This window comes from Geotrypetes seraphini, chromosome 9 (genome assembly GCF_902459505.1).
Source record: "Geotrypetes seraphini chromosome 9, aGeoSer1.1, whole genome shotgun sequence".
Classification (NCBI taxonomy): Eukaryota; Metazoa; Chordata; class Amphibia; order Gymnophiona; family Dermophiidae; genus Geotrypetes; species Geotrypetes seraphini.
The window spans coordinates 1620677-1642660 of NC_047092.1; the positions used below are offsets into that span (position 1 = coordinate 1620677).

A 21984-nucleotide genomic window follows, 5' to 3' on the forward strand; every position below is an offset into this window, starting at 1 on the left:
AGGGTTTATTTCTGAAAGTCTGGCACTTGTGCTTTATGTAGAAATGGATGAGGAAGGCTGTGAATCCATTAGCATCTGTAACAGGGATGTGCTCATTAGCTTCCCCCCCCCCAACACACACATACACAGTTAAATGCAGCAGATAATACTGTAGTGACTTCCAAATCAATACATAGGTGGCAAAAGCTCAGCACAGGGACTTTTACTTTAACGCACAACAAAGTGGCTGCAAGGCTGTTGTTCCAAACCTGTGGTGCTAACCTTGGTTAAAACTTGGCATTGTTAAAAGTCTAAAGTCATTCAGTCCAGTCTGTCATTTTCAGAACATGCATAAAGTAGGTCATATCTTCACCACAATAAATTAACAATGCAAAAATAACTCTTTGATAGAAAGGTTAGCATGAAAAATGTTCTCTCCTATTTTTGCATCTAAGCAAAAACATTCATAGATAGACATTTGAAGTAGCAACTTAGTGGAAGAGTTTACCAGGGAGGTCTGACCTGATACTCAGTTGCGGAGATCCAGTTAAAGCTGCGTTTGAATGTCCGGTGAGATTCGGAATAGCTATTCGTGTGGACCCAGCTGTCTACAGAAGTGTACTTAGTTCATGCTGAGTAATACTTGGCTTATATTGAAATCAGATGAACGTCAATGTACGTTGGCATTATGCGCCTGTGCACCAGATATGTAAAATGGTAAAACTGTCCTAAGATCACAATATTCAACCAGGGTCTGTCAGTGTTTTGCTGACCACTTCTGGCTTTATTTCTGGATATTCAGTGCTAGACCATGTGTGGGCATACAGGACCCCATAAAACATAGACGATTCAACTAACCACATAAAGACATGATTGTGTTCGATGTGGTTCGCTTAAGCTGATTCCACCCCCGGATGTCCTCAAAACAGTTGCTGCTGAAAAAGCCCAATTAAGCCCCAGCCAAACAATTTCAATGACCAGGAACCATTTCTGGACATTTCAACTGCTTTGAATATCAGCCTCTAAGAATGATCATTTTGGGTCAGAATCTGTTACACAGTCCTAGGTTTATGCATACATTCGGAAATGAGACGGCTGCTTTCACCTGACACACTGTGATCCTTCGGGTCTCGGAGCAGTCTGATCCTTGAGTGAGGAAAGGTGTAATGTACGGCTTTTCCATTTATCTGTAGGAGATGACAGGCAGACATTATACAAGCAATTCCAAAAGTGATTAAAAAAAGAAGCATTTTTCAAAGAACAGAACAAACAGTCTTGGTTTGGATTTCGGAGTGGAACACCAGTTGTTCATTTGTGTAGCTGTGTTTCCAGTGGAAGCCCTGCTTCAGGGTGAATGTACAGCTTGGTAATGATCTATCTCAGCTAATATCATAGACTGTGACCCGGAGTTCATCCTCGTTTCATTGAGCTGGAGTTATGATTTTCCCATCCTCACAATATGAACACTGGCAACATTCACCTAGAAATCATTCAGGGCAAAAGAAGTTCTGTCACTGACATGGACCAGCACACATAACTTTCCTACCTGTACGTTAAAAATCCCCCCATTTTACAGATAATACTGGGCTACGGATTTGACCGGTGGTCCCAATGCTCTTCCGGAGGTTGTTATAGGGGAAAACACCCTCCAGGGATTCAAGACAAGGTTTGGCAACTTCCTGCTGAACCGGAACATACGCAGGTAGGGTTGATCTCAGTTAGGACTATGGTCTTTGACCTGGGGGCTGCTGCGGGAGCGGACTGCTGGATGCGATGGACCACTGGTCTGACCCAGCAGCGGCAATTCTTATATACTATGGGGCTGGATTTGTGGCAGGTCTGATCACCTGTCTACTCAGTGGCATCTCCTGTACAGAGTGTGGCACTGGTTAAATTAATGTGACCACCACACTGGCTCAATATTGACCTCTATCATTTTCAGCTGTCATGTCAGGTTATCATTTTGTTTTTAGCTTCATAGAAAGGAGTGTTAGAGCTGTGGTTCCCAACCCTGTCCTGGAGGACCCCCAGGCCAGTCGGGTTTTCAGGATAGCCCTAATGAATATGCATGAGAGAGATCTGCATATAATGGAAGTGCCAGGCATGCAAATCTGCTCTATGTATATTCATTAGAGTTATCCTGAAAACCCGACTGGCCTGGAGATCCTCCAGGACTGGGTTAGAGAAAAGACCCAGCAGGCTCTTAAAACACCATGAATAACCCACATCCTTCAAATGGATCAGCGGGAGATAGAGACTGAATTTGGATTTTACAAATGTAGAAACCTGAACTCAAAATGGTGTTTTCCCCTGGAGCTATATTTCCCCAAGGAGGTTCCTACCTTTGTATCTAAGTTTATCTTACCTTCACTCTAAAGATATGCTTCATTTATTTATAGTTTTCGTTTTAGAAGATATAGTACAGGCCCAAAAATCAGGGCTGTTTGGGGACTGATTTTCCAGATTCTCAGGCAGTACTTTTAAACTTCAAATTTCAGGAATGAAGAAGAGATGAACAAGCCAATTTTGTTGATTTATTCAGTAACAAAGGTTGGGACCATAGCTAAAAAATGTGAGGAGTGACCCAAGAGGTAGAGTTGATGCCTCAGCACCCTGAGGTTGTGGGATCAACTCCAGCATTGCTGCTCCTGACCCTGAGCAAGTCACTTATTCCTCCATTGCCCCAGGTATAAATTCCAGTAACCCCCAGGTTCTGTACATGGCACCTATCACGCTTAGCCGCCATTTACAGAATCACTGCTGGTGATGCCTATGTAAAAGCTTAGATGTCGGAAATGTGGGCCGGGGCTGTAAAGGACTACATTTCAGGAACCTAAGTTTTGGGAGAATCGTGCTTCGCAATGCCTAAGTCATGCTTCACCCATAGAAACGCCCACTTAGACATTAGGCAGTAGAGAATGACACGGTGAAAAAATTGGTCCCCGTCACCGCCCCGTCCCCGTCTCACCGTCCCCGTCACCGCCCCGTCCCCGTCTCACCATCCCCGTCACCGCCCCGTCCCCGTCTCACCATCCTCTTCACCGCCCCGTCACCGCCACTGCCACCCCATTCACCGCCCCGTCACCGCCACTGCAATCCCATTCACTTTTCTTTATTTACGTATAAAGGAAACATTCTTTAAAACTTTAAAACTTAGTTAAATATTAGTTAATAACTATACAAAAACAAAACACGCAGAGAAAAAATTAATTAATAAAAATTCTCAAAACTGACACATTTTGATCACTAAATTTAAAATAGTTATTTTTCATACAGTTTTTCAATCACTAATCTTCCACCACCCCTGGGGCTAGCAATGCAAAAACAAACACGACATGTACTTTAAATGCTTACAAAGTCCCACCTCTTTACTAGAGATCTTACTGAGCTCCTTCAAACCCCCAAGCTCCCATCCCATACACCTCATTTGGGCCAAAAGGGTTTCCGAAAGTACTTTAGCCCAAAGAATGTAGGGCCTCCCTTTAGGTACAATTATTCCAAGGAACCCCAATGGCCAAAATTAGAACCCATGAAGGGACACAGAGCGTAGAAGTCTGCTTGGTGTTCTCTTTAAGTCTCAACTACTGGAGTTGCCATTGAAGCATATTCTAATCTGTCTTGCCATACATGAGACACACACTGTAGAAATCTGCCTGACTTTGTTCTAATGTTCCAACTACTGAAATTGCTGTTGAAGCCCTATCTAACACATCCTAATCTGTTTTACCACACATGGAACAAAGACCATAGAAGTCTGTTCAACACTGGCCTTACTGTAGTTCCTCACAGCCAGAGTCGCTGTATAAGCAGTGCTGCAAGTCTCCCCTCCCCCCAGCGATCACGGCAGGAGGGCACCCAACCCCTCCTGTAGACCCCCCCAACGGCCCTCCCGACAATCGCAGCAGAAGGGTACCCAACCCCTCCTGCCGGTCCTCCCAATGGCCTCCCCTAAGATCGCCGGCAGGAGGGTACCCAACCCCTCCTGCTGCCCCCCCCCCCCCAACGAACCCTCCCACCCCGGAACCCCCTTAGTCTTACTTTCCAAGTTGGACGGCTCCTCACACGTATGGCCAGCAGGCTTGCCTCCGTCCAAATGAGGCGGGCCCGCCCCTACCCTGCCCAACCCACAGGATCCTAGGGCCTGATTGGTCTAGGCACCTAAAGCCACTCCCGCTATAGGAGGGGCCTTAGGTGCTTGGGCCAATCAGGCCCTAGGATCCTGTGGGTTAGGCAGGGGAGGGGAGGGGCGGGCCCGCCTCATTTGGACGGAGGCAGGCCTGCTGGCCAGACGAGCGAGGAGCTGTCCGGTCCAACTTGGAAAGTAAGACTAAGGGGGTTCCGGGGTGGGAGGGTTCGTTGGGGGGGGGTCCAGCAGGAGGGGTTGGGTACCCTCCTGCCGGCGATCTTAGGGGAGGCCATTGGGAGGACCGGCAGGAGGGGTTGGGTACCCTTCTGGTGCGATTGTCGGGAGGGGTTGATCTGACAAATGAGGAGCACGGTGAAACACAGGTAAATAGCGGTTCCTAGAAGGGGGTACATTGGCCCGCGGGGACAAACCTGTTCACCGTTTCCGCGGTCGGTGAATGGCCTTGTCCCCGTCACCGCAGCGACTGCTAGTTTTCTTCCCCGTTTTCGGCGGTGACCCGCGGCTTAAATGCGGTGGCCACGGGTAAACCGTCACCGTGTCATTCTCTAATGCAAATGTTAAGAGCCTTAGCCAATAGGGAGAGGAGGAGTTAGTGGATGCTGCGGATGGGCCATTTGGCCTTTATCTGCCATCATGTTTCTATAACCATAAAGCTCTATGGCCTCACAATGCAGGTGTAAAGCACCTTAGCCTATAGGAAGAGGAGATGCAAATGTTAAGAGCCTTAGCCAATAGGGAGAGGAGGAGACAGTGGATGCTGCGGATGGGCCATTTGGCCTTTATCTGCCATCATGTTTCTATAACCATAAAGCTCTATGACCTCACAATGCAGGTGTAAAGAGCCTTAGCCTATAGGAAGAGGAGATGCAAATGTTAAGAGCCTTAGCCAATAGGGAGAGGAGGAGTTAGTGGATGCTGCAGATGGGCCATTTGGCCTTTATCTGCCATCATATTTCTATGTTTCTATCAACAAAAATAAATTTATGCAAGCAGAATATCTAAAAATTATATAACCACCAAAAAATATTCATATAATAAATCAAAACCAGAGACTCTACAAAGCAAGTTTCCAAGTTAGTGCGGAGAAAAGACCTCAGTGTTTCCCAGGAACACACTCAGGAAATTTTCTATGACAAGTATAAAGTTGCCATAGAGAAATACATCCTTGGTCCAAGAAAAACTCTTTAAGTATAAATAAGGAACACTCAAAAAACTTGTTAATATAGATTTTCTTTCAAAAATAGGAAACCAACACTTATCTTTTTGGTCATAGTGTGTCCTCTGATGTTGAAAAAATCTCCGCAGTTGAGCTAGGTCTCCTAGTGCTGTTACAATTGCAACATAAAGGAGAAAGATTTAGAATTCCCGACAGGCCCTGTTTCGCATTATTGCTGCAGTAGGGGAATATATTGAAAAAAGAGCGACCTCACAATGCAGATGTAAAGAGCCTTAGCCTATAGGAAGAGGAGATGCAAATGTTAAGAGCCTTAGCCAATAGGGAGAGGAGGAGATAGTGGATGCTGGAGATGGGCCATTTGGCCTTTATCTGCCATCATGTTTCTATGTCTAAATGCAGATTTTCCCAAGACATGGTCTGGGTGGGTTTTGGGTGGGATGAAGGCAGGCTTAAGAAAAAGGAAGAGGCGAATGCTTGTGTATAAAAGGCGCTCTAACTTAGGTGCTGTTATAGAACTGCGATTGACACCAGAACCACTGCTAATAGGTTCTAGTGCCTTTTATAGAATTAGACCAATTATAGCTATATATGGTGGAAATAAGCATGCGTGCTCTGACATGTGAACATACGCATTGCTGCTTCAAAACATACACCTGTAGGTGCCCATTTTCACCTGTTCATATTTTAGACATTTATTATTCTAAAATGGATTTTCTGGCCACACGCGACTGGAGCATAAACATCCATTCCTCAGTCTGTTTTCGAATGTTTTAAACCGCACGCCCAGCTTGAGAAGCTCAATCTGGACATCTCAATTCCGATTTGTACATGCTTTCTAAAATGTCGCTCCGCATACGCTACAGAGATTCATGATTTGCGTGGAGCATCTCCGGAAACCAGGGGACTGAGCGTGGCAATCCCATCATGACAACGTAGAATGGATAATCACTGACTCTAAATTAAAACTGTGTTTCTATCAAACTATGCTCAGGTATTCATTTGGAGCTCTCAGCTTAACATGTGGTATCAGTGAGGAGTGAAGTTACCAATGTGGGCTTCCATTAAGATATGGTATTCTGCCAGTAACTCATGCTATTTTAGAATAGGTCCCATTTTATGTAATGAGGTCTAATGAGTAATATGAGGGGTTAACAGTAGAATCACACATCTTAATGGTAGCCCACATTGATAACTTCTCTGTTGAGTCACCAAAATACTGTAACAGTTGACACCGTGTCATCGGAAGTTTTAAGCTGCCCTCCTCCACTTCTCTTCTACGAGATAATTTAGGTAGAATTACTAAGCTTTTTACATCAATCTGACTGGCTTTAAAAAGTTTTCTGATGTTATTTTCAACAAACATTGAAAGTTGTAACCTGTAGGACCTTTTTTTTATATATATATATATATATCTTATGAATGTTTTTCCTGTAAATCAGGCACATGGGATGATTCATTCTTCTGCCTGAGTATTAGTCAAGCTTCTTATTGAGTTAAAACAAAAAAGATAGTTAGAAGCTTACAGGTATTATCAATGTCTGCCTAAGTCTTCATATCTCTTAGACTAGACTAATCTTTCATGCACTATTATCTCACTAAACATTCATCCAATATGCCTTCGGTGTTCTCATCAGAACTAATTATTGAATATAATCAATAGGGAGAGGTATGGCCAGTAGGCATGGTAATTGTGCCATTGAAGTTAATTGAATAATTAGTAAAAAAAAAAAGTTTGGCACAGAAATTCACATGGTGCCTAGCAATGCCTACCTGAAAAGTAGGTGTGGTTGGGGCAGAGAATAGGCGTGGTGGAGTTAGGCTTGCTAGGCATCTGAGGGTTAATGTAGATGCATCTACCTTTAGGATGCCTAGCAATGCTTAAGTCTCCTTAGGGGCTGCTAGGCATGATTCTACAAATGGCGTCTAGCGGCTGATTGACAACTGAGTCGACAATATACGGGCTGCTTTTTAGAATCAGGTCCCTCATGCACAAAATTGGATCTGTTTCAAAGCAGTTGCAAATGGGTACGTGCCTTATATGTGTTTATTTGCATATGCTACATGATTAAGTAAATGGACATTGTTGGCAATTTTATAAGATTTGCACACATTAAACAGCTTTATAAAAGTAACACCGGGTGAATGATGACTTGCCTTCATGGATAACTTATGCTGGGTTATTTCATTTTCTCTAAACAAGTGATAAGTGCTCTTAAAAATATCTGCACAACTCTTAATTCAACTGCATCCTTGAAGGTATTTTCACAACAGACACGAAAAAGAGTGTTGAAATCAGTCAGGATGGTGTACAATTGCAGGCAGATCTTAGGAAATGGGAAGACTTGGCATCCAAGTGGCAGATGAAATTTAATGTGGACAAATACAAAGTAATGCACATTGGAAAGAATAACCCAAAACACAGTTACCGGATGCTAGGGTCCACCTTGGAGGTTAGCGCCCAAGAAAAGGATCTGAGTGTCATTGTAGCCAATACGATGAAATCTTCCACCCAATGTGTGGTGACAACCAAAGAAGCAAACAAGATGCTGAGGATTATTTTAAAAAAGGGATGGTTAACAAGATTAAGAATGTTATAATTCCTCTGTATTGCTCTATGATGCAACTGTACCTGGAGTATTGAATTCAATTCTGGTCGCTTTATCAGAAGAAATTTATAAATGAACTTGAAAAGGTTCAAAGAAGAGCGTCCAAGATGATAAAGGGGATAGAACTCCTCTTGTATGAGGAAAGGCTAAAAAGGTTAGGACTCTTCAGCTTGGAAAAGAGATGGCTGAGGGGAGATGACTGAAATCTACAAAATCCTGAGTGGTGCAGAACGGGTACAAGTGGATCGATATTTTACTCCATCAAAAATTACAAAGACTAGGGCACACTCAATGAAGTTAAAGGGAAATATTCTTAAAATCAATTAGAGGAAATATTATTCACTCAGAGAATAGTTAAGCTCTGTAACACGTGGCCAGAGATTGTGGTAAGAGCAGATAGCTAGTTTTAAGAAAGGTATGAACAATTTCCTGGAGGAAAAGTCCATAGTCTGCTATTGAGACAGAAATGGGTGAAGCCAATGCTTCCCCTGGGATCGGTAGCATGGAATGTTGCTACTATTTGGGTTTTTGCCATGCACTAGTGACCTGGATTGGCCATTGTGACCATTGGTCTGACCCAGTAGGGCTATTCTTATGTTCTTATCCTCCCTTATTAATTTTCAATTTTTTTTTTTTTTACACCATTTGATTGATTGTCTCTTTAAAATTGTTCCAAATGAGGTACACAATGAAATACAGCGACAAACATTACAACATAGCAGTGCCTCAAATTCACCAAGCTCCATCCTCCCTGACCAACTCTTCTCAATTCTTCACAGAACTGGCATAAAATCAAACTCCATTTACACAGTTCTAGCACCAAAAGCTTTCACTTTCTACCCAAAGCTATGATTATTTCCCTCAAACCAAACATCAGCTGGGACCCTGTTTCACAATTTGGGCCTTGTGAAATTAAATACCTATGCCTGCTAGGAGCGTCCCTAGAGCAGTGCACAGGTCTAAAACAGGCTCTACACAAATAGCCTCATTTAAACCACAATCTGAGTCTGTAGATGATTTTCCCTCCTTGACCTGTAGAGGGAGCGGGAGAGCAGAAATGCAGGTTTCCCAACCCCCACACAATCCTAGGATAATTGCCCGGAAATCATGTCCACCTGAGGGTTTGGGGCGTGGCTGCAGACTAAACTATTAGAGAGTCAGAGACAGCAGGAACAGGGGGAGGACCGGTCACAGCGCTCAGGGCTGAGAGCTCTGGATAACAGTCAACCTCCAGAATGCATGGAGCTGACAGAGGCTGGAGATGAAGTGCCTCTTAGTATGCTGGAGGAGTCCCGTGATATGGAGCTGAACCCTGAGACAAATGCTAGTTGCCAAATGAGGTCCTACCAATGGAGGTGTGCTGAATTAAGAGCAAGTAACTGTCTCTGCATGTGTGAGGCTGGCTTATCCAAACTGCTGACAAATGTTTGATAACCCTGTGATAGCTGAAGAATGGAGAAGCTCTTAAGTGAACTGTGAAAGGACTTATTTTGTTTTTGGTTTTTCTTGAAGTTTACTGTTTTCCCTGGTGGGGGGAAGAAGGACTGTTTCAGTCACAGGCAGTGGGGGTTTGCCCCATGATCATTGTGGTGGGATAGAGGGCCTATTACTGGCAGATTGTTACCACACGGAGCACACTGTCTGACCAACACGTCAGGTGCTGAGAAGGCCTGTGCTGTTGCACTGACCTAGGCTGAGTTTGTCAGCCCTGAAGATTGTTTTGGAATTTTTGACGTTTTTTTTTTCTTTTGAAAAATGTATGAACTGTGAATTAAAGGTGGACTTAGCTCTGCTGGAAGAAAGATTTTTGTTGTATGCAGTTGGACTATTTATCTGATATACTCTCAGAGACTGTTTGCTTATATATTTTTGCATTATTGGTTTTTGGGACTATTCTTATGTACAGAAACATCCCGACAAATTGCTTGTTTGATTTTGATTTGTAAGAATAAATTCAAGTTTGCATGAGAAAGTACTTTCCTGGTGCAGTGATGTTTCTTTCTCTGAACGCTTCATCTTTTTTCCTTGTGCAGTCCGCAGCGACTCACAAGAGCTTTTCTTGTCCCGGTGGCCCAAGACCCATTGCCTTGAGGCTGCTGGTTACAATACTCATCAACACATCGACTGCAATCTCATATCCCAGCAACAAAAGTCTGCCACAATGACCAAAGCGACCTCAATGACACATAGCAAGTCAATTTGTCCCTTATATATACTGGGTCTCCTTGCTTAAATGATGAAATATGTATCTAGGAATCTTAGAAAATGAAAACCATGCATACATAGTTCCTGATGAATGCTGTATAAGAAAGTACCACTATACGTAAAAGGACTTTGAGTATAGTTCTTCGCTAGCCATAACCAAAACAAAAAGAATTTGAGATTGGACTTGCCAGGACCTGGAAGCACTTTGGAGGTGGAAATGTTCAAGCCTGGGTGGGAATGCCAATCTCTGCCCCTGGGACTACCACCGAAATGGCAATGTTGAGGGCCAGGTTTAAAAGGAAACTTCCCTGCAGGATTCTAGAGTAATCCAGCTTCACTGTCGAGGATGGTAGTGTCAGTGGGATGACCGAAATGGAATAAGGATACACAAATATTTAAAACTGAGCAATGCAAGTAGAAATTAACAAGAAGAACAACAAAAAGCCGCACATAAGTCTTACCTGATCCTGATGATGTTGCATTGCTCTTCCTTGGGACAGTTTCTCCGGTAACCTCCTTTCAATGCCATGGCCGTTTTCCAGACGAGGCTCCCGAGGCTTGTCAAACCAATCTGTTTCTTCCCGGCGCAGGTGATAGGCTTTGAAAATCAAGCAAATGTCAAAGGTTCTGACCCAGAATAGAGCAGTTAAAAGAGGGCAAACATGCTGAGCAATTTATTAATGAATCATGCTGTTGACGTTTGCAGTAACTACAGGAAAGGATGGACGAGCAGAGGGAGATTTAATTATGGCCTTCAACTCAGTATGCTGAACCCATGGGTAAGCCAGTGTCTAAAGATGGAATCGGAACCAAATGGGAATCAATGTTCAAGTAATCTAATGGACCCTATGGAACTCAGGGAAGAGTGTGATGCAGTGGTTAAAGCTCCCTGAGCTTGTGGGTTCAAACCCATGCTGCTCCTTGTGACCCTGGGCAACTCATTTAATCCCCCCATTGCCCCAGGTACATTAATAGATTGTAAGCCCACCGGCTGGCACAGACAGGGAAAATGCTTCAGTAAATGTTAAATAAATTCTGAGCTGTCCTAGGAGAACAGTATAGAAAATGGAATAAAATAAATAAATATTTAGGGTGATATTCTCAGTCAAAACTGTTCACAAATGATGAACAAACCTGATTGGAGCAGACAAAAGAGATAATTCAGAACTCGGAATTAATTAACAAGGTTACAAATATAGCTCTCATGACAAAACCTCCTGGAGATCAAACACTCCTTTTGTTCTTCAGAGCCTCAAATTGTTGGCATGCATCCATCAAAAGAGGGAAAACAACCATATCATCTTTCCATCTGTACCAACGATTAAAACTGCACAATCGCTGAAAGATAAGATCTGCCATAGCATCAGTCCAGCAATACGAGTCTCGTAAACTCATTCTAGGGTCAGTTTCCAACTTTTTCTGTTCATATTACAATTCAGTGTAATAAAATCAAGCTTGACACTTGCTGAAACTTTTTAATGCACATTCATTGACACCACACTTAGGGTTTCTTTTAGTAAGGATAAAATGTGGCCTTAATGCGTGCGTACGCAGTTTTTCCCATGCGCTAAAGCTGTAAAAATGGCTTTCCCTATTTTTATTTTTTTTTTATATTAATGGCCATGTGCATGTGTTGCCCAAGAAAAGGATCTGGGTATCATCGTAGACAATATGATGAAATCTTCTGCCCAATGTGTGGCAGCGGCCAAAAAAGCAAATAGGATGCTAGGAATTATTTTAAAAAGGGATGGTTAACAAGACTAAGAATGTCATAATGCCCCTGTATCGCTCCATGGTGCGATCTCATCTGGAGTATTGTGTTCAGTTCTGGTCTTCTTATCTCAAGAAAGATATAGTAGCGCTAGAAAAGGTTCAAAGAAGAGTGACCAAGATGATAAAGGGATTGGAACTCCTCCCGTATGAGGAAAGACTAAAATGGTTAGGGCTCTTCAGCTTGGAAAAGAGACAGCTGAGGGGAGATAGGATTGAAGTCTACAAAATCCTGAGTGGAGTAGAAAGGGTACAAGTGGATCAATTTTTCACTCCGTCAAAGACTACAACGACTAGGGGACACTCGATGAAACTGAAGGGAAATACTTTTAAAACCAATTGGAGGAATTTTTTATCACTCAGAGAATAATTAAGCTCTGGATCGCTTTGCCAGAGGTTGTGGTAAGAGAGGATAGCGTAGCTGGTTTTAATAAGGGTTTGGACAAGTTCCTAGAAGAAAAGTCCATAGTCTGTTATTGAGAAAGACACGGGAGAAGCTGCTGCTTGCTCTGGATTGGTAGCATGCAATGTTGCTACTGTTTCGGTTTTGGCCAGGTACTAGTGACCCGGATTGGCCACTGTGAGAACGGGCTACTGGGCTTGATGGGCCATTGGTCTGACCCAGTAAGGTTTTTCTTATGTTTTAATAGTATCAGCACATGAAAAACTCAGAGGACTGAGTTCTTTATATTGCATCTAAAAAATCAGTGCCAAAAAAAGCGCTGTTCTATAAACTTACGGTTAGGTGAGGTTTACAGAGTAGTTTTTAAGTGCAGGAACCACAACTAAATTTAGGCATGGATGTTTATGTTTCGTGAGAGCTTCTATACCACTCAGTGGGGTAGTGAGGGTGAGAGGCACCCCTCCCCCTCCCTCATCTCCGACCCCGCTCCTTGCCCGATACCCCCTGCTGCGCGCACACAAATCCCCTTCCCCCGTACCTCTAGAATCTTCAATGGAAATTGGGAGAATCCACCAATGATTTCTGAAACAGTAGCATTTTGAAAGATTTTTGAAAACTATGAAGAGACACATTTATGCCAGCATTATGCATGGGAGATATCATGGTGACACTAGGAAGTACTTCTTCACCGGAAGAGTGGTTGACCATTGGAATGATCTTCCACTTCAGGTAGTGGAGGCCATTAACGTGACTGACTTTAAGAATAAATGGGATCAACACGTGGGTTCATTTCAAAGAAGAACTTAGGGGGGGAGGGTTATTTGAGTGGGCAGACTTGTTGGGCCGAAGGCCCTTTTCTGCCGTCATATTCTATGTTTCTATGAACTTAACATAACGTCCCAATCTGCCCACGATCTGCCTCTAACTCAGCCATTTCCAGGCTCCCTTTTTCTACTAATGCAGATCCCGAGTCTAAATTTATGCAGATAACTTCTAATTGATTCTAATTAGCATTAATAATTGCCAGTTATCAGCACCAATTAGCTAGTTATTCAATTAAATTGTATGCACAATATTTTGGTCACCATTTCCAATATTTAAATGTAAATCTAGCTGTTGTCAACCTTCGTAACATATTTCATAGCAATTAGAATACAGTATTCTTAACTTATATGAACGTTGCTTTGTACAAGTAGCTTGCAATACAGGACAAATAATATAGATCCATCTAATGTGATTGTATCAGTACCATTGAGCAATAACCATCGACAAGATTACAGGAAACATTTAATATAGTAATTTAGAACTTGCCCTTTCAACCATAAGATCCACAGATAGAGGTGCATTTTCCATCATCCTCTATAATAAAACCCTTACTCGTGCATGCGCTGTTGAAACGGTGTGATCCATGTCGCCATGATTTCTGCTTCTGTGCCAAATTCGATTTGAGGCGCATGGGGTGGCTTGCGGCGTGTGGGGCGGCTTGTGGCGCATGGGGCAGAAGGAGGCAGAAGAAGGAGAGTGCGACTGTTTAGTTTGGCGGTTTCTGCATGCGCAGTAGAGTGTGCGGCAGTTTCCTTATCAGTAGGAGCCTGTGGTGTTTAAACAGTGCCTTTCTTCCATGACGCTGTGACCCCGAAACCACTGCAGACCACCACGAAAACCGGGTAAAAGGTAAAATGAAGGGAGAAGGGCTACTGCTGGAAAGGGGGAACAGGGAAGGGGTGCTGCTGGACAGTGGGGAGGTAAAAGGAAGGGAGAAGGGCAGCTGCTGGACAGGGAGAGCAGGGAAGAGGTGCTGCTGGACAGGGGGGGAGGTAAAAGGAAGGGAGAAGGGCTACTGCTGGAAAGGGGGAGCAGGGAAGGGGTGCTGCTGGACAGTGGGGAGGTAAAAGGAAGGGAGAAGGGCTGCTGCTGGACAGGGGGAGCAGGGAAGAGGTGCTGCTGGACAGGGGGGGAGGTAAAAGGAAGGGAGAAGGGCTACTGCTGGATAGGGAGAGCAGTGAATGGGTGCTGCTGGACAGGGGGGAGGTAAAAGGAAGGGAGAAGGGCCACTGCTGGACAGGGGGAGCAGGGAAGAGGTGCTACTGGATAGTGGGAAAGTAAAAGGAAAGGAGAAGGGCTGCTGCTGGACAGGGAGAGCAGGGAAGAGGTGCTGCTGGACAGGGGGGGAGGTAAAAGGAAGGGAGAAGGGCTACTGCTGGATAGGGAGAGCAGGGAATGGGTGCTGCTGGACAGGGGGGAGGTAAAAGGAAGGGAGAAGGGCTACTGCTGGACAGGGGGAGCAGGCAAGGAGTGGTGGTGGATAGACGAAGAAAGAGAGAGACAGAAAGAAAGAAAGACAAACACACACATCTATTCTAGCACCCGTTAATGTAATGGGGTTAAAGATTAGTTCAAGCATAATAAGAAATAAATCAATATCATTTTAATACTGAAAGATTGATATAAATAAACCATCCATTTTCACTTCCGAAGTAGGTGCTTCCAGCACCTTGATAGCTCCAACGTCTTTATGGGCACATTGGTATAGAATATGTCCGATGTGTGCATAACTTAGGTGCATACATTTAGGCCTGGCTTTGGCTGGCCTACATGTCTCTGCCTAAATTATGCATCGCACACTGGTGCTAAGCATGATTCTAGTCGGTGCAGATTTTTTTAGGTGGCAGACATAGAATATGGGCCCTAAGCACCAACTTATAGAATAGCAGCGAAGTGAAGCTAGACAGATTCTTCAAACTTTCGAAAACTACAAGAACGAGAGGGCATTCGGAAAAGTTGAAAGGGGACAGATTCAAAAGCAATGCTAGGAAGTTTTTCTTCACCCAACGGGTGGTGGACACCTGGAATTGGACAATTTTCTGAAGGAGAAGGGGATAGAGGGGTACAGATAGAGGACTACTACACAGGGCCTGGACCTGTTGGGCCACCGCGCGAGCGGACTGCTGGGCACGATGGACCTCTGGTCTGACCCAGCAGAGGCACTTCTTATGTTCTTAGACACCTAATTTGGGTGCCCAACTGCTCCTAGCACACACTAATCCTTAAACCATTGCGTTCAAGCTGCTCAAAAGACTTTAGCCAGCTAAGGTGAAAGGCTCCATAATATGGAACACAAAATTGAAAACTGACTCCTCTGGACTAAACAACTTAAAATGCTCAGTTTGCAAAATGATCAAGATCCTGGAAGGAAGTTACTACACTGTACTGAAAGGAGTCACTAACCAATTCAGAAAAAGAATGACTAGCAATCAATTACTACGACTTCTACCACTGCGATTCCTACGACAATACCTCCTCCTCCTCCTCTTACTTATAAAAATGCTGTAAGAGAAATTATCTGCTCAACAGAGCTTACAATCTATTCAAGACAGAAAAACTGCACAAATAAAGGATTAGGGAGTTTCATTTTTATGGAATCAGCCTTCTAAGCCATGCTAATCTGGTCTTCAAGAATACTAGGCTGTTAGCATGGTGGTCATGTCTTAAAGGGGCTGGCATTCCCTCTACCTTCCCACAACCTCTTAGATCTCCATTCCCCAAGAAAACATATTACAAATATTCATGTCTACCTGTAGGCCCCCACACCCCCCCTATGAAGACACCCTATACTCATAGGCATCCTAGACCTGCCTAGGTCTAGGTAATCCTAGGCAGCAACAATTACCACTCATTCCTATCCCTGCCAGTGGCATCGAGCGCCTACCCTGGCATAAATAAGGTAGGCCTACATGTTGGGTTGTCTAGCAACACATAGTGGCATTAATCATGATTCTATACGGTGTGCTTAACTTTCATTGAATTGCACTTAGTGCCGATATTTTAGGCAACATATGTAGAATTAGGGACTACGTGATTAGTACATGAGCCTTTAGGACCAGATTCTGTAAACAGCTCCTAAATCAGCAGCAGCCTACAAAAAGGGTGTCAGCCACTTGCCAATCACACTTAGGCACCATTTAAAGAATCACAGCTAACAGCGCCTACCATAAAACTTGGTCATCTGCAACTTAGGCCAGGCTTTTACTGGCCTACATTGAAAACCACATCTAACGGTGCCTAAGGTGAACTCCATCCCTAACGACGCTTACAGTATTACCGGAGAAGGCTGACTCCGTTTCCACATCAGGTTCGGATTCAGCTTCTCCATTATCTTTAGAACTGGATTCTAAAATTATATCGAAGGGGGTCTCCCGTATCAATGCCTACCGGTCCTATTTCTAGGCCTGAGTTGGGCAATAAATTAATTACATTGCAAGATGTCTGGACTGTAGTAAATAGAACTGAGAACTCATTACAGGGCACAGTAGTTCAACTTTGTCAATTTTCATCGGAAATAACAAACAAAGTGGCTGAGCATGATTCTCAATTGGCATTTATGGGAAAGAACCTGGAGAAAGTAGAAGTATCTGTATCTGCAATGCAGTCTTGTGCTATATCTCATGTTAAGGATAATACCTTATTACATCTCCAGCTGGAAAAAATGGACAACGCTCACGAGATCTAGGAACCTCAGATTTCTGAATTTTCCTATATCTCATTTTCTCTCTCCTTTGGAACTACTAAAAATGTATTTTAAAGAGGTACTTTCTTATACTGGTTTAGAAAAGTTTTCTCCAGATAATCTTTATTATTTACCTAGTAGTACCAAAAAGATTTCAGAAGAAGGGGGGGGGGGGGGCGGAGATCAATTAATGTCACCTGATAGTTTAAATATTTCCCACTATCTAGAATCATCAAAAGATTATGTAGCCAAGAGAGCAACATTATTAGTCACTTTTATGACTGAATTAGAAAAACAAGATATACTTAAGCTGTATTTTTTTGAACAAAAATGCCCTGTTTTGTGGTCAACAGATAAACATTTTTCCAGATGTCTCTAGACAAACGCAGAACAGGAGGAAGCAATTCCTGCAACTCAAGGGTAGAACCTTTCTTAAATGCTTGGTGATCTATCAAAACACTAGATATATATTTTTAGATCCAGTTCATTTAGAAAATTTTCTTTTAGATAAACCTAAATTGGACATATTGCCTGTTACTAGTGCAGAAGCTGAGAAGGAATGAAATGAAATGATTATTATTTGCCTGACGGCAGAGCCTATTAGATTACTGATGTTTAGTTTTTCATTTCTTTGAATATAAAGTCGGCGACAAGATTAGCCAGTCCTTAATAATGTGGACTTGTATATCAATATTTTAATTTATGTTCTTTATATTGCTTGAATTTGTTATGTTGTAACAATTAATAAATTTATAAATAAAAAAACCAAAAAAGCTTGGGCATCTGCAACGTAGGCCAGGCTTTTGCTGGCCTACATTGAGAATCACGTCTAACGGTGCCTAAGGTGAACTCCATCCCTAACGACGCTTACTTTGACTTTAGGCGACTTTAGGCAGCTTGTTAAAGATGTGATTATGATGCCCACTTATTTTCTAATGAGTTTTTAATTGGTTTTTAACTATGCAGTCATTTACCGTGACAATTAAAGTCAATGAACTAAGTTAGGCATCACTAAGGTCACCTACCGCTGCAGAACTTATGGTGGTGTTTACAGAATCACGCACTTACTGCCTACTAAATAGGTGTCAGGGAGGACCCACATGCCAACGGCCATGAGCTAAAGGCGCCATTAATGCAAAAATAGAAACAGAGAAACATGATGGCAGATAAAGGCCAAATGGCCCATCCAGCCTTTTTCCGGTTATGGGAAAAGTGGCTCCGAAGCACAGGAAAAGCCTGTGTAAGGGCCCCTATGCATGTAAAAGTTGTCACTTACTGTAGGTCTCCATGCATGCAATGGCCAAGCATGAATGTAACCATTAGCACACGTCTACTTGCTGTGAGGTAATGTGGGCTCACTTACCCCAAAATTTCATAAAGTCTGCCTAAAGTTAGGCAACCTACATTGAGGTGTAACGATTGATTAATTGGCTTAATCGGTGCTGATAATTAGCAATTAATATATCGTAACTGACGTTAAGTTGACTTCATTGAAAGTTAGGTGCATAACTCAAATGGTGCGATTCTATAAAGAGCATGTGCCTAGTCCAAAATGCTTACCTAAAAGTGGGCGTGGTTGGTGGCAGGTCATAAGAATGCTTCGAGTTAGGCTTCTAGGTGAGATTATAAAAGTCAGGATGCCTAAGGCTGCTTAGAGGGCGCAAAGTGTGATTCCATACAGTGCACATAACCTTTGTAGAGTTGCTTAGTGCCTCAAAAATTGGCACCGATCTTTTAGGTGACATATCGGGCCCTTACTGTCCCCTATTTAGGAGGTGTTAGGTGCTCCCGTCAATGGCGTAGTAAGGGTGGGGCAGAAGGATGGTCCACCCTGGGCACCTCTCTGCCCTCTGCCTATTCCCACATCTCCCCTTGCCATGCGTGCACCCCCTTTCCTTCCTCCGTACCTCCAGTTGTTCACCGCTGCGAACAACAGCTTCAATGTGGTCCTCGTAACCACGTCATCTCTCCTGCTGACATCACTTCCGGGTACTGCAAATAGGAAGTGACATCAGAGGGAGAGCCGACAGAGTCACGAGGAGCACGTTGAAGTTCTTGTTGCTCGCAGTGGTGAACAACTAGAGGTGTGGAGGAAGGGAAGGGGGGATTGGAGAATGAGTGGGGGTGGGCGGAGATGAGGGCTGTTTTAACCCTGTGATATCTGATTAGTATGTGTTAGAAAGCACAGGACTGTCCATCCATGACGTACCCCCAAGACAACTGGGCAATTGGTCGTAAGCGTTTTCTCCCGTTAGAACTTAACACCCTTTAGTCAAAGGATTCCAACGGGTGTTAACAGCATTAGATGATCCCCCGTGAGTCAACTGATGGCATTACGAGGTGTGAGTATCCTCCGACCAGAAAAAAATGAATTCCGTGGCTAAAGCAGGACTTTTCTTGTGAGCTGCTGTGCAAAAAGCAAAAAGGGAATTTGGAAAAAAAGCAGAGCTACTAAATCTTTCTCCTCCATAATCATGCAGATGGTTTCTCTAGGTAATCATTACCAATTCCAGACAAGATCTTTATTGTATAATAAATGCATACATAATAATTAGGTATGGAAAGAAAATGGCTAATCCAGCATTCGAAATGTGATTCTCCTTCCAAAGACTTTTGGGTTTATAATTATTAGACATATCAAACCTGAGGAGTGTGTGGCGCAGTGGTTGGATCTACAGCCTCAGCACCCTGGGGTTGTGGGTTCAAACCCCGCGCTGCTCCTTGTGACCCTGGGCAAGTCACTCAGTCCTCCATAGCCCCAGGTACATTAGCTAGATTGTGAGCCCACCGGGACAGAGAGGGAAAATGCTTGAGTACCTGATTGTAAAACCACTTAGATAACCTTGATAGGCGGTATATAAAATCCTAATAAACTTGAAACTTGAGACAGTCAACAAAGTTTCAAAAATATTCATCTTTAATAACACAAGATTAACATTCCAGTAGACTGAACTTGGCTTTCAAAATAGCTTAACTGCTCCATTTCAGATCCACTGTTTAATGCTGTTTCTCAACAGCACTTTTTTTAAAGTTTCACTCGTGTGCTTTTCAAGAACAGGAAATGGGCCAATATCAAAATGGCTGTTCTGTGAATACATCCACCATCTGATGCATTTATTTTATATCATACACCATCAGAAAAATCAAATTTCTTTGATCATTGCAACATCGGTGCATGCTAGTTGATATGATTAAATGAATGGGGCCCATATTCCGACCCAGCGGTAGTAGATATTTCAATGGCATCCACAGCATTAAAAAAATGTACATTCAGCATCATTGTCTGGAAAGACAGGAACACCGTCACCACCGGGGAGTTACAGTGACACTATTCAGTTGCATTATATATGACCATAAGAACATAAGACAGCACCTGGCAAAACCCCAAATAGTAGCAATATTCCAAGTTAGGATAATTTCCTAAAACAAAAATCCATGAACCAATATTGAGATGAAATCCACTGCTTATTCCTAGAATAAGCAGCATAAAATCTGCTTTACTCCCTGAGTAGGGTTACCAAATTTTTTTTAGTAAAATCTGGACCCCCCTAGCCCCGCCCCATTACGCCCCAGTCACGCCCCCAATCCCACCCTAGCCCTGCCTCAGCCCCACCTCCCGCTGCCTGCTCTTGTCAGACAGGAGGGCATCTGTGCATGCATGGGGCGTCATCACGTGACATCCTTGCATGCGTGCGATTTCGAGGAAGCTTTTCAAAACCTGGACATGGGTTTTGAAAAGCCGTCCAGGGAAATCCGGACACCTGATAACCCTATCCCTGAGATCTTGCCAGGTACTTGTTACCCGGGTTAGCCACCATTGGAAAAAGGATACTGACTTTCCCAATATGGGAAAGTCTTATGTTTTTAAGACTTATAGCAATCACAGAGCTGCTGCAAATGCCACACTTAGATTGCATATTATTGTGTCCCTGGCTCACACTGTCCATGCGTTTGCCCACTTCAAAATATACACCATCATATTTAATGCATAGGTATTGCTATTTATATACAGCATGTATGCTATTTATATACAGTATGTAAATGCCCACGAATGCCCACATGCTCTGGTGCTCCACATATTTACACTTGCTCTTGGCACCAATATTTCGGTGTCCTCTAAAGAATTATCCCATCTGCATATTGCCACAGGAGACTAGTAGGTGCTAAACCCCTTAAATCCTTTAGATTATGGGCCAAATATTTCTAACTCCATTTAGTGTTTAATAGTGGTGCAAAATGGGCATTTTATAGTTATTAGGGGATGTACATTCATCTCTTTTAATTTAATTTCCCTTAAAAAGCATGCTCAAAATCAATTTAAAGTGCACTAACCTGTGAATTAAGGAGAATAAAATACATTTCTCCACATAAAGACTTTTGTGAGCAAAACGTTTTTAAATGAACTAAAAATGTTCGAAAATCAGCCAAGAGGTCTAAAGTAGAAAATGAACCAACATATTTTTCTCTGCCCTACTGGGCCCTATGGGGTGAAGAGTTATAAAGGCAAAAGCTTTCCCTGCACCTTCATTTGTCATGGGAGTCCCCAGTCTTGACACTGCTCAAAGTAACTGCCTCTTAGGGACCCCCTCTTGAAAAGCTTCCTGCATGCTGTAACCTCTCACCTGAAACAACCCCCCAGTATCAAGCTTCCCTAGTTCCAGATCCCCCCTCCAAAGGAAACTTCAACCTGCTGGAAGTAGCCTCCAACTGGAGGACCCTTTGACCTCAGGGCTACTTCAACATACCCTTATATGAAAATCTGACCCCTAAAAGTAACACTAAAAGACTATCATTATAGGTCACTAATGCCATTTTGAATTTGGAGCCATAAGAACAGCCTTACTGGGTCAGATCAATGGTCCATGAAGCCCAGTAGCTCGTTCTCATGGTGGCCAATCCAGGTCCCTAGTACCTGGCCAAAACCCAAGGAGTAGCAACATTCCATACAGAATCTAAAAGAATAGCAAGATTCTGGAATCCCAAAGAGTAGCAACATTCCATGGCAAGCAGTGGCTTCCCCCATGTCTTTCTCAATAACAGACTATGGATTTTTCCTCCAGGAAATTGTCCAAATTCTTCTTAAAACCAGCTACACTCTCTGCTCTTACCACAACCTCTGGCAATGCATTCCAGAGCTTAACTATTATCTGAGGTAAAAAAAAATTCCTCCTATTGATTTTAAAAGTATTT

General features: G+C 43.2%; 1 protein-coding gene across 1 annotated transcript in view; it reads right to left on the reverse strand.

Moving 5' to 3' along the window:
- Positions 1–21984, reverse strand: part of PCLO (piccolo presynaptic cytomatrix protein) — a 283861-nt gene that overhangs the window by 120622 nt on the left and 141255 nt on the right. Inside the window, exons 9-11 of the mRNA XM_033958826.1 lie at positions 10576–10712; positions 6680–6688; positions 1085–1166 (exon numbers count right to left, since the gene is read on the reverse strand). Of these exons, the coding sequence (XP_033814717.1) occupies positions 1085–1166; positions 6680–6688; positions 10576–10712 (228 nt within the window). The remainder of the gene's footprint in view (positions 1–1084; positions 1167–6679; positions 6689–10575; positions 10713–21984) is intronic.